Source organism: Xiphophorus maculatus, chromosome 5 (genome assembly GCF_002775205.1).
Source record: "Xiphophorus maculatus strain JP 163 A chromosome 5, X_maculatus-5.0-male, whole genome shotgun sequence".
In the NCBI taxonomy this organism is placed as follows: Eukaryota; Metazoa; Chordata; class Actinopteri; order Cyprinodontiformes; family Poeciliidae; genus Xiphophorus; species Xiphophorus maculatus.
Window position 1 is genome coordinate 3502278 of NC_036447.1, and position 17534 is coordinate 3519811.

Genomic DNA, 17534 nt, shown 5'->3' on the forward strand with positions numbered 1-17534 from the left:
GCAAAGTACTTTTATGTAGAAGTCACCTGTCCAACAACATTCACCTTTCTGATGCTCAAACTGATTTTTTAGCTGTTACAATGGCCACACACAGACCCACCCACCCACACACACACACCCCTGTACTCCCCCACCCCCTCACACACGCCCACCCCCTCACACACACCCACCCCCACCCTCACACACACACCCCTGCACACGCCCGCCCCCTCACACACACCCACCCCTCACACACAGGATAAGGTTATGCATTGCCACCAGGGCCATGATAAAAATAAGCATTTGAGTAAAAAGTGCTCTTGCTTTCAAAGCAACATGTTTGACAAATCCAGATTCCTTTCTGGACGTCAATAACTGTACCCTGCTTACATAAATACAAGTTCAACAATAAAACAGTTTACATATTCATTCCTGTTCATAAGCGTTCATATTTCTTTCCTGGATATCACAAGATGAGGTTTTATTTACAGTACACTCCGCGCCAAGAGTCCTTAGGAGTTAACTTTGCCGTACGTCCCGTCTGGAGGTCGGTAGCATTTGGGGAAGGCCATCAGCTGCAACATGTTGAAGGCGTATTTCCTGCATCTAATATTCTTTTGAACGTTCTCAATCCGACATCCTTCTCTGATGACGAAATGATAAAGAAAAGTGGAAATGAGAGAAAGAAAAGAAAAAGGACAAAAAAAGAAAACATGAACGATGGTTTTAATTATGACACAGAGCTTGATAGGAATAATGTTAAATAAAATTCAAATATTTCTATTGTCTTTTTAGGATAGCATTTATTATTATTATTTTTTTTTTACAAGCAAAGTTATTTTATTTGAAGAGTTTTACGTGGTGAAATAATTCAAAAGTTTTTCTAGATAAAAATGTGAAAATTGTGACTTTTGCCTTTAGAAATCATTTAATTCATAAAGCGTTTGTCTGTGTAAGTTGATCGCAGTATCTGATGAGCCTGACAGACATTTTAAGGCCTAAGTGTAATTAAGTTGCTTATCGGTTGCTACAGTTAATGATCCACAGTTTATGATTCATTAGCATCCACTACATACATGATTCATGTACGTGGCGGAGCTCCATGCTCAGTAAATTTCATTTCTTCATGTTTAGACCCATAAAAAATATGTGATTTGCTAAGGCGTCACGATCAGGGCTAATAGGAGATGAGAGGGAAATAAAAACACTTTCCAAGCAAATTGGATGAGCATGAACGCAGTATTTTAAATAAAAGCACTATTTGTGCAACATAAGTGTTTTTATGTTTCTACCAAGACAAGCCACATAAAATACCAGCAATTCTGAACATTTCTGTTCAAAAAGAAAAGAGTTAAAACTTAAAATTATTTGTACTTCCGGCAGGTTTTTCCGTTTAACCAAAAGTTGACTAACGTTTTTACAACTTTTTTTTGATGTAAAGGTAAAAGGTTTTTCTTTTTAACAGCACTTTTCTTTGTATTGTGAATTTTTTTTACTTTCATATTAAGTACGTTTCTGATAGCAAATGAGACAGTAACTTTTAAAAAAGATAAAATGACACAAAAGGCGTATGAATCTGAAAAACAACATTTTGATCTGTTCTTATTTATCTTTAGTGACATTACAGTAATTGTGAAACGTCTTTCTTGCTTCCTCAGATATCAGAACAAACTTCCAGAAAACTGCAAAACAGCCGAAACACTGAGATCCTTTAAATTGAGACTAAAAACCCGGATGAACATTGATCAAGATATTTGATGTGTATTGATGATCCTGATGATGACGTTTGACAGCATCTAAGGTTTATGGCTTCTTTCATAATTGGTGGCTGATATTTTTATGATGTAATGCACTTTGAACTGCTTTGTTGCTGAAATGTGAAACGCAAACTTGACTTGACTTCAGGCATTTTGACAATTATATTTTGCTTTCTGTATTTGGATTGTGCAGGAAGACAACGCATCAGCAAACTGGTGTTTGTGAGCTCTGAATGGCTAAAAAAACAAAACAAAAACATAAACGACAAATTATGTTACGGAGCGGCTTAGTGAAAGTCCAGACTTTCAGTTATTACAGAGGATATCTGAACAGGTTCAAGTGAAAAATCTTAAAAAATGCAAAGATTTGTCCTTAAAAAGGAAAACCAAAGTGTAGACATTTATCCAAAGGCATTTGTGATTAAAGCAAACCTTGGAGACACGCAGTCATGGTAAAGAATAGGCTGATGTGTTGAACAGCATCATGTCTGCATTTGAGCTTTGGCTTGATTCTGCAGAATGAGCCGTCAGTGTTTCCTTTCCAATTTCCATAAAATTATTATTATCCATTATTAAACAGAAAAATCCAGCTGCTAAGAAACGGTGAAAGTGAAAAACGTTTTTAGCTCAAATAAGACATTGTGTAAGTATATTTCTTACAGTCATTGTTTTTGTTGTGTAAAGCTTGGTGCAGAGAGGATTGTGGTGTGGAATTGTCTTTCGGGAGTTGGACTTGGGCCCCATAATTCCAGTAAACGTTTCAGTTTACTGGAATTATGTAAATTCCCCAAATGTTCCAAGACATTTTACACTTCCATATTTGTGGGAAAGGTTTGAGGACTGCTTCTGTTCTGAGAGGAAATGTCCATAAAGACAAAGATGAGGAGCTTAACGAGACCCGACTGTCCTGAACTCAACCCATGAAAACAGAAACGTCCTTCCTGTCACAGTGAACATCTGGAAGAGTGATCACCATAAACTCACTCCTAAACCTTAAGGGAAAACTTGAGCTCTTGGATGAAATTCATGTGCTCAAAGGCAGAAAAGCAAATCATTTAGCCAGTTTAGTGTTTTCACCATCATTATCACAATATGAATGAAAATAACTCATACTAATGAGTCCTAGAGTTGGGTGTAGATTTTGCCTGTGGTTGGATTTATGTGCAGTTTGAAATAATTTGTTGGTGTTAAATTTATTTTGACTTATTAATGATGATAAATATTTTATTCATTATACTTTGAAAGCACTTTGAACTGGCTTGTTGCTGAAAATGTGATATACAAGTAAAAAAAACTTCTTCTTCTACCAGCAGGGGAATTTGATTTGTGGTAGAAAACATCGTCACCAAAGCTGTGTACTTATCACATATTTAGGGATTAAATAATAAAATAAAAATGTGGATGAGTTCTCAGTAAAAGGAGGCAGACGGTATCGTTCGAAGCAGTTAACAATGGCCGGTTTTGTCAACTGTATTTTTTTTACCTGGTTGTCCATAAGTTCTTGGTAAATATTCTCTATATTTGGTAACGCTATTCTTAATTAACTTGTCACGTTTTTTATAAGCATTTCCAAACCATCAGATGATACAGAAGGATAAATCACTTTCAATTAAAACCCAATCTTTAGCTTTAAAGATTACTTCACTCATTAAGTCTTTGTGTTGGTGAGGTTTGTTCATAAGTCACATTTCAATTTCCTGGTTCATCTGGACCTTTTCCTTAAATCATTGTGACGTGTTAAAATCAAACTTTTACTATTTTCCATTTTAGGTTTTGTTCTGTTTAATAAATGATGTTTATTATACATCCTACCTGAATACTTGCATCATTCACAGTTATATATTTATTAAAGGATTTATTATTTAGCATTTTCTGAGGGTGAAAACCCCAAAACTATTATTTTATTTATACTGTATTTAAAAATGTCATGTAGAAAAGTGTATATACTATTTTAATGATCGATAGAAAAATCTTTATTGGCACACCGATAATCAAATGGTTTGATGATATTTTGATGATTTATCTTTAGTGATGAACTCTACAATTAATTTGAAACTATAACAAGAAAGTCTTGCTGTTGTTAATGGTTTCAAAGTTTAGCACCTAGTCTATTGTTTTCAGGAGGAAAGATTAAGCTGGAGAAAAGTAGGAAAAGTTAGAAAACTGTAACCTAATCAGTGTTGACAGAAAAAGCGAGAAATAAAAGAATGGAACCGCTGTGGATGCTTTGCTTTTTTTTTTTGTTCTAACTAAATGAAAATACAAAGTAATTTATCTTTTGTTAACAAAAGTTGTCAAGTTAAATTTGGCTTCCCCCGTCCAATCCTGCACCCACTTGTGCTAATTAGCCGTTCACAACGGTTCTTTTAACAAAACCACAAAATCTCAGGAAATAAGCAGCAGAAAACAGAGGGACAGGCGCTCACAGAAATGATGTTGTTAGGATTTTATTGATATTTTGCAAGCAGAAAAACAAGACTTAAAATGAGCCACACAACCAGTAAGTGGGAGCTAACAAGCAGCAGGGCAATGGGATAAAAGTGTCGCGACGCTGGTTTGTTTTCCGTCACGGCACCGGCCTCGGGGTCCTCCCAGTGCCCAACGTCTCCCTGGGAAAGCCGACTGCAGAGACGCCCATCAGAGGGGAAACAGAACGGACAGACAGATCAAAACGCTGCAGGCCTGGTGCTGTCTGAGTGGATGTTCTGGCCCTAATTGATTGGTGGAGAGGCTTGGCGCGCGGGCGCCAGAACACCCACTCAGACAGACAGCTATTAGCGCAGACTGATGGTTAGAAAAGCAGCAAGAGAGAAGCATTCTGTGACAGATGGAGCGGATGTGAGAATCATGCTCAACAAGACCTGAGCTGTGACCACACTGCAAAAACACAAAGTCTCACCAAGTATTTCTGGTCTAGTTTCTACTGCAGATATCTTGGCACACTTGAAATAAGACAATCTAACTCAAAAGTAACTTTTCAGCAAGACATAGGATATTGTTCTAAGTAAATAATTCCTTAATATTGATGAAAAAGGACTATTTCTACAGGCAGATTAATTCCGTAATGGAAAATATGTCTTGTTATGAGGGCAGTCATCTGCCAGTATTTGATTGACTTAAAATACCCTTCTATGTGCTGCTGAAAAGTTACTTGTAGGTTAGTTTTGTCTTATTTTAAATGTACTAAGATATTTGCACTAGAAACCTCACCAAAAATACTTGGTAAGATTTTGTCTATTGCAGTTGATGTGATGATTGGACGGGGGGATGGATGAAGGAGGCATGCAGATTAAAATGTAGGAAAAAAATATCAACCTGAAACTCAAACCTGCTAATAAACTCTTGGACTGTCTGTATAATGAAGACCCATTTCTTTTTTTAATTTTTAACTACATACATAAAATAAACATATACTGCCGTTAAATTTTACTGAGCTGCAAAACACTGTGGTTGCTTAAACTCGACTTTGACCTGTAGCACAGAATCTGTTCGTTCACATAAACATTAATTTGTTCCACTGCCAGCAGAGCTAAAAGTTTGTTTTGGGTTTTTTTTTAATTATCACAGAGCAAAACAACTTCCTATTCAGATAATCAGCACCTTTGAACCAGCTGATTGTTTTCTCAAAGCTTAAGATGAGAAACTATAATTTTTAACAAAGAATAAAGACATTATCCATCATGATTTTACCAGCAAATCCTTGTTTTTGGGGTTTTTAACTGAGAAAAAAAGAATGGGAGTCTGATCATCAGTCCTCCACTGCTGTGCTTGAATGGGATGTCTAACCCCGCCCACATGGCTCCAACATGCTTATCTGTCCTAACTTGTAGTAAATCTGATCTATAACACATTATGGTGTAAGAGTGAGCTAAAACTGTCTGTTATTTACATTTTATTACGTTGCAACCACAAAGTTCAATCTATTTTTTTCTCAGACTTTATGTCGTAAACAAACACAAAGTAGTGAATAATTGTAAAGTAAAAGACAACTTAAGATCAAATAGAGGTTGCTACCAATATTCGATGACTCAGAAACAATTTTCCAAATTTTTTTCTTGAAAAATGTAAATCATTTGGATGTAGATCTATCCACTCTAAGGCATGAATATCCTTTGACCTTTTTAAATCGTATCTCTCTGTATTTTTATGGTTGTCGTCCGGCTGGAGTTAGACCCTTTGTCCTAATTTCAAGTCTTTTACAACTCTAATAGGTTTCCTTCCAGGACTGTCGTGTATTTAACTCCATCAACCTTCCTATCAAGTCAGACCATCTGCTCTGTCCCAGCTAAAGACAAGCATCTCTACAGAATGATGCTGCCATGATGCTTCATGGCAGGAGTGGTGCATTCAGGGAGATGTCCAGAGTTCATTTTGTGCATTTTGTCCACACTTTGTGCGCGTACGCCAAAAAATTCAGTTTTGGTCATATTTTACAGGAGAACGTTTCTCCACATGGTTGCATATTCCCACTGCATGGTTTGTGGAAAACTATAAATTCGATTTCCTCTAGCGTTCTGTCAAAACGGAGTCACTACGAGCTTCCTGGTTGCTTTTCTGATTAGTGCTGCATGGTGGGTTTGCATGTTGCCGTATTTTTCCCAATATTTGGACAAGTTCTCTCTTATGTTTCAGATGATTTTAGAACCTGAACCTGCTTTAATGGTCTCCACAGCTTTCTCTTTAAATGCAATGAAAGCCTTAAAAAAACGGCTGGATTTTTTTTTACTGAGATTACTGAAGGTAAGTTGGGTTAATTTTATTTTGTGGTATCAGAGTAAAGGGGGCTGTTCACAATTGCACACACACCTTTTCAGATTTCTGTTTGCACAAAATGTGACAAATATGCATTACTCTCATTTCACAATAATCCAAACAGTTTGCTGATTAATTATAAAATTCCTGCCTTGATGTGACGAAAAGTGAAAAGGTTCAAAGGGTGTGGAGCCTTTTAGAAGACACTGTGTATTGTTTCATGCCAGATGTAATTAACTGTTATGACGCAAAGCTTTATTTCCTGTGAGCTGTTATAAGTCACCGGTGAAGAAACACACCTACAGCTCACAGTGAACCAGTCCGTCCAGTCTGAAAGCAGATGAAAATACCAATTAAACTAATCCTGTCAGAAAAATTAAGAAATTAATTACACTTTTATTTATTTATTTTTTTCTAAATGAGTAGCTGCATGGGCTGCAAACTAAAGCTTTAAAGTTTATTTTCTTTTCTAATGAAAAGTCCTTGTTTGACGTCACTGGGTGCTATATTATCTTTGCTAGCCTACAGAGAGTATAAATGATTTACAGACGTATTAATGATTGGCATGCCAGCCTCATATGGTGTGTCCGCACACAATAAACATAACACGTCTTTAATAATAATTGATGTTTTGGTTCCATTGATTCTTTCTTGCTTTCCTCTCTTAGGTTCTGGAAAGTTGTGACTTCTTGGTCATGCAGGAGGTAGCAATGCTAAGTGGTTTGTTTCTCTCGCCTCTCCTTTTACCTCTCATCCAAAAGTTTTTTTCAGTTCTAATCCAGTTCTGGGCCCAGTTCTGGGCTAGGTCAGAACAATTACAGCTCTAATTGTAACAGTACAATTAGATGTACTGTAAATGTAACTGTACAATTAGAGCTGTTAAGGTCAATGACAGGGTGGATAAGGTCCTATTCATTTGTTTAGTTGTCAACTGTGAAAAGCAAACATGTGAGTTGTGTTAGTCATATGCCTCTCGGGGTGAATGGTTGAAGATCCACCTTGAAAGGTGAGTCAGGCAGCTCTGTAGGTGTTAGAAAGTTGCAACCTGAGGCCACCTGCTTTGCTTAATGTTGGTTTTTCAAGCTGAATGTGGATTAGTTTATTTCACTCCTTTCTCTTACAACCTGTCTTCTCTGTGCAAAAAGTTCACTTGACTGTCTTCCTTATCGTTCACTGTTTTTCAGACACCCAATTATGCAATAGTTCTGTTTCTCATTTATCATTTCTTAGGCACAGAGTGTCTTTTTAAGTCTGTAGATGCCTTAATGCAAGCCCAGTCATGGTATGCACCTGTGTACTTTATCCTCCCTTCTGTCCTGATAAAGAGCTGCTTAGCTTGACGCTGCAGAATGCTAATCACTGACAGTTCATGTTCCAGTGGGCAGTGAGACTCAAAGTGCTGGTCTGTGTATGCTTCAGTGTTGAGGCTTCAGTTCCTCTCAGTGTGTATTAGACAGTCCAAAAAATGTAACTTGTTGTTTTCGGTATCACACCAGCCCAGTTCAGTCTGCTTTAATTGAACTTAAATTTGTTTCCCTAAAAGTCTGGTTTGTATGGGGAGGTATGAATGTTCATACGACCCCAAAAAAAACTAAACAAAAAAAAAAAAAAACACTGATCCACCTAGAAACCTTAGTTTCGGTTCGGTTGAATGAACTCCTGCAAATACATACTGTATGTGAACGCCAAGCAGACCAGAGACTGGTCCGAAAGCAGACAGTAGAGCAGGGCATTCTGGGTAAATACAACCAAACCAAGCACACAAATCTAGCGTTAGAGATCTACCGGACTATCAGGTGAGAAAAGCTGGGTGTTGCCCTCTTGGTTGAGGAGTTCAAAGATCATTCTTTGGCTTTGGTGTGGAACCAGATATCTACATGTCTAAAACTGTGACTACATGTTGTAGTCATGTGGTCACCTGCTTTCCTCTATGTAGAGACCATCTACAATGGGTGAACTGGGAAGACATATCCATGCTTGTTTTTCAGTGTAATATCTCTTTCCATGTCTACACTGACAGTACCCAACTGACAAGTGACCTTAATCCCAAGTCCAGACTAGGTAATATTATTTAACGCCTTGTGGAAATTAGGAACCAGTTGGCGTAGATATAACAAATATTATTGTTTTTGTTTTTTCCAACTTAATCTGAAGGTTTCCAGTTCAGTTTGTCAGTGTGTCCTCCTATATCAAACTCTGCGCTAAAAATCTCGGTACTTGTCTGCACCTAAGCAAATTATTTCTCTAGTTAAAACCAGTTATTTTCATTTCCTTATTATAAATAAGGCATATTCTTTATTGAGGCCTTAAGACTGTCCTCATTTACACCCTGCTAGATAATTGCTGCTGGGTCTAAATAGGTCTGGTCGGTCCTCTTCAAGGCTCTTCACAGGCATCCGAAGGAGAGATCATATTACACCAGAACACTTGATTGTTTTAAACCAGTAATACTCTAAACATTGAACAAATAATTAGTTCAAGCAGTTAAAAAGCTTAATTGATTCAAACATAATTAGTACTTTGGAGTGCTCGGGAAGCTCACTTATCTAAATTATCCATCTGCTCTGTTGTAATTCACCGTGACCTGAAAGTTAAAACGTACATTTCCTACCCAAACATTACTGAACACAAACAAATTAAAATTCAAAGGGCAAGCTTTTTGCTTGTTAGTTCAGCCACTTGTTTATTGTCTGATTGCTGCAGAGTGCGCTCAATGAACTACAAAATCCCCGCTTTGCTAATTACATTACATTGCTCCCCAACATTATGTTTCATTATCCGAGGGCAAGAAAATGGTCAGTTTTAAACGGTTGTTTTCAGAATCGCTTTTTGTAGGCAAGAAGTTCAAAAGCAATTTGACCTTCATGTTTAACTTTGCACCGAGTGTTAAGAATGATTACTGTTTGGTCTTCACACACAGGATTTGCGTCTGGTTTGAAAGTCCTCCTAAAATCACACATTCATGGGCAGAAGAGGACTGAGCCACTTTGGAGTTAATTTGTTGAAGAAAATCATCAGCAGGAATTTTCTAAAAATAAGCTGCAGTTGTTAGTGCTGGACCGCAGTTCCAGAAAAGGGAAAGGAGGATTAATTCATTTCCTTCAGTGTACAAGTTCTGCATACAACTAATCCTGCACCGTATAACTGCCCTCATCCAAACTATAAAACGTTTGTGGCCACATTCTTAACAGTTCAGAATGTAAACAAATCCTTTTCCATCAGATATAATGCACACTTGCAAAAACTATTTCACTTCATGCACACTTAGCTGGGAAGCAAATCAGAAAATAACAGACAATTTGGAGGAATGACATTCTGATGCTTACACTCGCTAGACTGGGAGTGAAAACATGAGGCTTTAGCTGTTGGCAAGTGTGGACGAACTCAGGGAATTATTAATCCATGTAAGGGAAACATGTTGTTCCAGATCTTTGCAAAGTTGTAACATTCCCTGCAAATTATGGAGTTAAATTGGGGGCATAAAGTTTGTTTCACATTTGTTTTTCAGTTTCAAATCGTTTTTTCTTTTGAACAAACTGTAGCTCCACAGCACTTAATCATTTAGAGGACAGACTGATAAGTCCCAAAACGGGAGTAAAATGGCTACAGACCCAGATTCCTCCTTGATTCCTTCCTCCAATCGCTACAATCCTAACACTTTTCTCAACTGAGCAGTAAATATCAGCCAATTAGAAACAGGGACTGGACTTTATGGACTGTGCTAAATGGAAAACAACAAGTTTAACCATTAAATGGATCATCAATGATCAGGAATTATCTCTGTAGCATTTAATAGAAAATATATATATAGAATAAAGTTTTCTTTCGTAACTGTGGACACAAAATTATATTTTAAGCTCTCCTTTTGAGTTTTTTATTTATTTGACAATTTTAGGCTGAGATCAGTAAAAAAAAAAAACAACAAAAAAACATTTTATTAACGTGTTGCACTGAATGTGTTTACGGGTCTAAGCCAAACTTTTGGTCTCCACTGATTGGATTTTGTGCTTTTTTAACTGTTGAAATCTCTTGTCATGCCGCCAGCCTGCAATCAGCAGGCTTGACCAAGTGTTTATCACAGGTACTAGATATGTGCACTTCCCAGATTTTTCTCAAACGGATTTACAGTTGAATCTTATCAGATCTGAGCAGACGTGGATGTTTACCCTGCTGGCGTACACAGATGGGAAAGGGAGCAGAGTCCCTGCAGGAGCTAACAGGAAGAAGCACGGCTGACTTTGAATGTGTGAAGGACGGAGCAGATGGTGGAGGAAAAACATCTGATGGTGATAAGTTCTTAGGAGGAGGTGCAGAGGAGATGTTTTTGATGGATGGTGTGGGTGCAGGGTATTACTTTAAATACAGATGCTGGCAATAACATTTCGACTTCAGGTTTATTGGATTATTCCTCCAACCGGCCAAGCTTCAAATCAAACCAGGTGATTATTTTGACGTTTAGACTTTTAGAAACACCATGGAAGTAATTTAAAAAGTTGCAGATCTTCTCCTGCATCTTTTAGCTGTTACAGTACTGTGCAAAAGTTTTAAATCATAGCTTATTTCCAGATATTTTAGTCTTTTAAATAATTTTGATGAATTGGTTAATAATCTTTGACTACTTTTTCTCTAACTTACTTTGCAGTTCTAGTACTTCTTAAGTATTTACAACGTACACGTTTCTCCTTTTTTTGCTTATCTGCCACAATTAAATGTTTCAGGCACTAAAACAATTATTACTATCATAAAAATACAACCTGAGGAAATACAAAAAGCCATTTTTATATATCAATTTATTATTATATAAGGTGAAAAACAATTTATACCACAGCGACCCTCTGAAACTTAACAACTGGTTGTACAACATTGGTGGTAGAAACTGCCGTCAAGCAGCAATGAGTCTTTTACTGACCATAATGCTGCCACCACCACATTTGACTGTCAACATGTTTTTCTTTTTTCCAAAAATACTCTGCTAGTTTTAAGACAGATGTAACAGCACACACACACCTTCATGTTTTTTGGTCAACCTCCAAAGGAATTTAAAAGATACAGCTCAGTGTGGTGTGGTGATATGGAAAGCTCCTATTTATGCCTGAAATGTTTCATGTAAGGTAGTTCTGTTTTATTTCAAGCGTACTAAGATATTTGCACTAGAAACTGGACCAAAACTTTTTGGTAAAAAATTATGTTTTTGCAAAGAAATTGATGAGGACCAAAGTTGACAAGAAAGTCTGATTCACAAAAATGAAATCTTTAGCGCTTTTCCACAGCACTGCACATTAAATACTGATGGTTTGTTGCCAGGAATGTTTAGGAAACCTGAAACTGAAACTTGTTCTCTTGAAGTTCTGAAGGTTGGAGAGATTTTATCCAGTTTCACAAAGCCAACCCAACCTGCATGAGTGCCGTCCTGTACCTTGCTTGGAACCAGCTCTGGTAATACCTTGCACTTGGTGAGGTGAGAAAACCTGTATTGACTTGAAACTCACCTCCGCATGCAGTCCAGAGCTCGGACGAAGAAGTCCTTGCTGAGCTGGTGTTCGTCCCTCAGTAGGGCGCACTGCTCTAATGTGACAGACATGGATGTTCGGTCTTTGGCACTTTTACAGCTGGTAAATCGGATTCCGTTCAGCCTTCGGCAAATCTGGCAAAAGGTGGAGATGAAATTACATGGATCATTACAGAAGAAAATTATATTTTCTTGTGTAACAGTAATTTCTCTTGGATGGATAAGTCCTGTTCCTGTGTTCATTTTTTGTCGATGTTGCAACAAGTCCAGCAGTGGTAGAGTAACAGGTCTGCTGTTCATTTCTTACGTCAATGTCATGAAGTTGTGTGGACTTGTTTCTCTCAGCACAGACTAAAACATTTCTGTTATGTCAAGCCTTAGGTTTGAACCCATTTAAATAAAATACCAGGTTGAATGATGTTTAGTTTGTTCCCGGCCTCTCGGCTGACTGAAAGAAGGGCGCTGCACTTTTATCTTGGCTAAAATATCTAATTACATTTTTGGACATATTGTGGTCATTAAAAATAAAGACACAGACAGTGGAAATTAAAGAAGCGCCACCAATCACTCGTAAGGCCTTTGTCCATAAGCTTAAGTTCAAACGGTTTTGGTGCAATCTGCTCTAGACAGATTTGTGATTTTATGGCATTCCATATTTTTAGCAACCCTGCAAGCATCACATCTCTTGGAAGAACGGGGATCCAATGAAGAAGCAAGAAACTGTGTAGTTCTAGTAAACGTCCTCTCAGAGTTTACCAGAACTACATAGCAGTTTGTCGTGATGTTTACATTATTCTTTGTTTGGGTTTTTCTGTTCAATAAAGTTCATGTGTGGATACTGCTGTACATCTTTTGACTGCATAAATCCAAAGGTTGCACATGTTTAAAAAAAAGTGCTGCAATATAGGTAGATTTGTACCAGGGGAGAAACTGCAGGTTTTTGGCCGATCTTCGATTACCGATCTTTAAAAAGCTTGACCTGCCGATTCCGATTTTGGTCAATACCAATTTTCTTGTCTGAAATATCGCTTAATATAGCAAGAAAGTCATTGAATCTGAAACAGTGGAGTGACTATTGTTAACTGTAAATGGGCCAGCACAAGAGAACAGTGGTTGATTTTTAGATCTTTGCCAAGGTAGACAAGATGGGCTTCACATGTAAGTATCGGCCGATCACCGATCTCTAACACAGCTGGCTGATAAATCGGTGCACCCCTAATTTGTATGTTTAGCAAACTAATCAGCAGATCGGAATTATCTTCAGTATGTTTGGGTCACAAGTTAATTTCTATTAATAAAATATGTGGGTTTATTTCAGTCAACCATAATAACAACCAAATGAAGGATGAATGTGGCAACATTTCAGGCCTTAATCTTAACTGCTTGATACTTTTGGCCGTTTGTTTTTAAGGCTAAAAGAAATATCTATGGTTATTTGAGTCCATCAAAATCAGAACCCAAAGTTCTCAATCACCAAGAGTCGATTCAATAATCAACTCTTGGCGATGCTTCTGGCTATGAAGAAGCATCTTTATTAAGGTTTCACTGTTTTAAAACTAAAGCTGGTAAAGCAGCTAACTGCATGCTAGCAGCCTGAGCAGATAGCCCAAATAAAAGTACCAGTTGTACCAGTTTGAAATAGTTGTTACTCTATAAAAAGCAGGACTTCAAACAGAAAACATCAAGTGCTAACAGGTACAACACACTTTGACCAAAATGTATTTGCTATTTATTTCTTTTAAGAGGCTGTTTTTAGGGATGACTTAGAATTCATATGAAAAATTATCGGACTTTGTGAAAATACATTTTAGTTATTGTAAGTGTTATCTTAATAAAAATTAACTTGGGCAGCAGCAGTTTTCTCCCTAATGCCACTGCTGATATCTTTCCATCATGGCATTGAGTTAACCTTCACCATGAAGCTCCAGACCAGCAAATTGTCATAAATCGTTATTTTATAAGACGGTCACACTTGAGGATGATCAGTTAACCAAGTGAACATAACTAGCACCATCTGGCTGCTACTTTCACCCCTTTACTTTGATGGAAACAACAAGATTTTCTTTACATACTGCAGAAACACAAAATCTCACCAAGCACCTCTGTGAACTTTCTAGTGCAAAGACACTTGAAATAAGACAAAACTAACTCAGAACAAACTTTTTAGCAAGATATAGGAGCTTGTTTTATGTAAATAATCCTTAAAATTCAGTTTCATTGTCAGATTAGTTTAATTATATTATGGGATAAAATATCATGTTCTAAGTGCAATAATCTGCAAGTGGAAATACTATTTTTTAGACCAGCATTAATGAATTACTGACTGAAAACAAGCTCCTATATCTCTCAAATAAGTTTCCTGCAAGTTAATTTGGTCTTATTTCAAGTGTGTGAAGAAATCTGAACTAGAAATTAGATCAAAAATACTTGGTAAGATTTTGCAGCAAATCTTATACAATCAATAGTACAATAAAAAAAGTAGAGTGCATGCTGTTTTTGTGCCCCAACACTTAGAAGACTGAACCTGATCAGTCTTTAAATTGAGAGGACAAAGCCAACCCATGATCAACAAGTCAAAGGAGGATTGTGGAAACAGTGACAGCATGAGATTGATGTGAGATTAAGAGATAACGCTGCCAATGAAGCATTCACTGCAGGCTGCGGCCTGCGCTTCTCACTCACTTCTCACACAACATAACTTCAATTACTTTAATGTAGGTGTCATAAGGACACACTTAACAGTCCACAAGCACAAGCTAAATATTGCTATATAATGAAGGTCAGGATCCATACCGTGTTCTCTTCCAAAGTCAATCAATCTTGGTCGGATTGTTGATTGTCTTTGGCTCTGTGCCCTTTTAAGAAGGGAATAAATCAAGTGTAGCATAAGATTTGTATTTTTGCCAAAAAAAGCCTCCTAAATCTGTCATACGCTTGAGAGAAAACTTCCTTGACAGCAAGAGAAAGTTTGAATAATAACCAAACTCACAGTTCCAGCAATCCACAGTATTTCAACGTTCTTCCTCTTCTTTGTGATTACATTCTGGCCCAGTGTTTCAAGTAATTCCTTTATGTCAGTCTGTGTCTGAAAACATGGTAGACCTGTTTGTAGCAAAACAAAACACAGTGTTAGAGTTAAGAAAGCTCAGAACGAGAGGATGCATGCTGATAAAACGGCTAAATCCAATTCAAGTCATGTTTTAGTCTCTTTAGAGAAGTTTCTGATCCATTAAACAGTTACAGACTTTGACCAAATTATTGCTCGTTAAAGTGTACAAACTTTGTAAGTAAACTAAAGAAGGGATTAATAACACTGCAAAAACATGAAGTCTCAGTATTTCTGTCGTGTTTCTAGTGAAAATATCTTAGTATACTTGAAATAAGACAAAACTAACTTACAAGTAGCTTTTTATCAAAATATAGGAGCTTGTTTTAAGTCACTGACTCCTTTATATTGACAAAAAATGTACTAGTTTCATTGGCAGATTGTTTAACTAAAAATACATTTTCCTGTGTTATAAGTGAAATAATCAGCCAGTGGAACTAGCACTTCTTCATCAATATTAGCAATTATTGACTCAAAACAAGCTCCTTTATCTGGATGGAAAATTATTTGTAAGTCGGTTTTGTCATATTTCAAATGTACTAAGGTATTTGGTAAAATTGTGTGTTTTGCAGTGTGTAAAGCACTCTAAACATGCATGCCTGCTGTTTCCAGTTCCTTGTAATAAATATTAATTCCATGCAGTCAGAAAAGGTTTTAGATCTTTGACAACAGCTGTTTTACTGCTGGATATTGACTTGAAACATACAGTGAATATGAATATCTTTAAATTTGTGGTGCAGTTGCTTTTAGCTTGAAAAATGTGACAAAACATACGAGTTGTCCCTTACATTCTAGTGGCACCTTTTCTCTTAACGTCTTATAATAAGCTTCTAAAATCTCAAAGTTCTTCTGGTTTATTCTTTCTTGTAGAGAGATATCGCCGAACCTGTGGGAACCAGAAGGAAAAAATATTGACAGAATTCAAGTTCTTTGACTTAAAAAGATATTTCAGATTTTTTTTAAAAACATGGTTGTGTGGAGACACTAAGAGGAGACAATATCTATCTTGTGGCAGATGAAAATGTCTTTTCTATAAAACTATTATTTCCCAGAGGATGGAGCTACATGCCAGGTAAAGTGGGGATTTTTCCGACCTCAAAATAAATTCAGTCTGGAAATGCATAGCGGTAATGCAACAAGTTTTAGGAAGTTAAATGCGACTAGACATCAACTTATTTTGAAAACAAGCCACTAGTTAGTGTGAGTGTAGTTTAGAAGTTTATAAAGCTGTATTCACATTAACTGTTTTTCAGACAGTAGACGTCTCTCGGTCATAGCCACGCTGTGACAAGCTGTCAAAGGAAAACCGTTCTGCTGGTACTAGACACTACCTGCGCTTCCACTCCCCATAAAATTACGCAAATTAGAATTACAAAAATAAATTCACTCAATGGAAACATGACAATTCAGAAAAAAATCATGCTTTTCGAAAAAAGATTTTTATTGAGAAACGTGATTGATTTTTAATGTCATCACGGGAACAAGCTTATTCACATGTGATTTTAATTACATTGCTTATTTAATGGAAACACCACAATTGCAAAATTGTGTTTTATCGACATTAGCAGAATATCAAAAAGGTTTTTAATAGAAACACAGATAGTGACTGCTTGTAACCTCTCCAAGGAACCCCACTTCAAAAACATTCAAGGCTTTAAATATTAGTGATTTAAACCTGTAAGATATGCACTGAAGAAAACAATGACACCAATCTACATAACGATATCTAGGTAGTTTTATTTTTCAAGGGAATCGAAGATAAATTATAAGCAGCTATGAATATAAATGTAAGATTCTCTGAATAAAAACACGACAATCACTATGAATCACTTGTAAAACGTCTGATATAGACTGCATTAGTTTGCATATTGATTAAAGACGTGTGTGTGTGTGTGTATGTTTAAGGGAAAAAGAGTAGCTGCAGTACCTCTCGGCTATAGTTTGTTGCTCATTGATGCCAACGTTAAACAGAACGGGGAAAACTCGCAGAGGCCTGCCCTCCTTGATCTCTTCTGGCAAGGTCTGAAAAATCACTTGTGGTAATGGCACTTCGACAGTGAAGTGGTCTCTAAATACAGAGAGAGAAAAGATAATTTAGGAGAAATTCAATATGTTCTGCAGTTCTGATGGACATAATGCCTTCAGGAAGTTGTAAATGTGACACCTGAGTAAGGTGTAGGCAAGCGCTGGAATAGAAACGGATGGTGTTCGTGCTTCAGAGGCAGACATGAGTGTAATTGTGTGAAACCGCCGTCAGCACTCTGAATATTCAGCCAAGCCGCTGCAGCATTATAAAGCTACTTCTCTCCTATGTGGATTAAAGTTCACATAGTTCAGAAGTGAAAATGACTTCCTCATTACTGCCAGTAGCCGACTGCTGAGTGACTTTCTTCCTTTTCCAGCTCTCATGCAGATTTTCTTGCCCTAAACA

General features: G+C 37.0%; 1 protein-coding gene across 6 annotated transcripts in view; it reads right to left on the reverse strand.

Annotated features, from left to right (window-relative positions):
* Positions 1 to 213: 213 nt before the first annotated feature.
* Positions 214 to 17534, reverse strand: part of inpp4b (inositol polyphosphate-4-phosphatase type II B) — a 189150-nt gene continuing 171829 nt past the window's right edge. For 2 of the 6 annotated variants that reach the window (XM_023334715.1, XM_023334718.1), the window contains 5 exons: positions 17031 to 17171; positions 15892 to 15989; positions 14987 to 15099; positions 11978 to 12132; positions 4153 to 4358 (listed from right to left, as the gene is read on the reverse strand). In XM_023334715.1, the coding sequence (XP_023190483.1) occupies positions 4184 to 4358; positions 11978 to 12132; positions 14987 to 15099; positions 15892 to 15989; positions 17031 to 17171 (682 nt within the window). In that variant the 3' untranslated portion in view covers positions 4153 to 4183. Of the gene's footprint in view, positions 625 to 4152; positions 4375 to 11977; positions 12133 to 14986; positions 15100 to 15891; positions 15990 to 17030; positions 17172 to 17534 lie in introns of those variants that run through there. The other 4 variants (XM_023334719.1, XM_023334721.1, XM_023334716.1 and 1 more) reach the window with 3 other exon arrangements.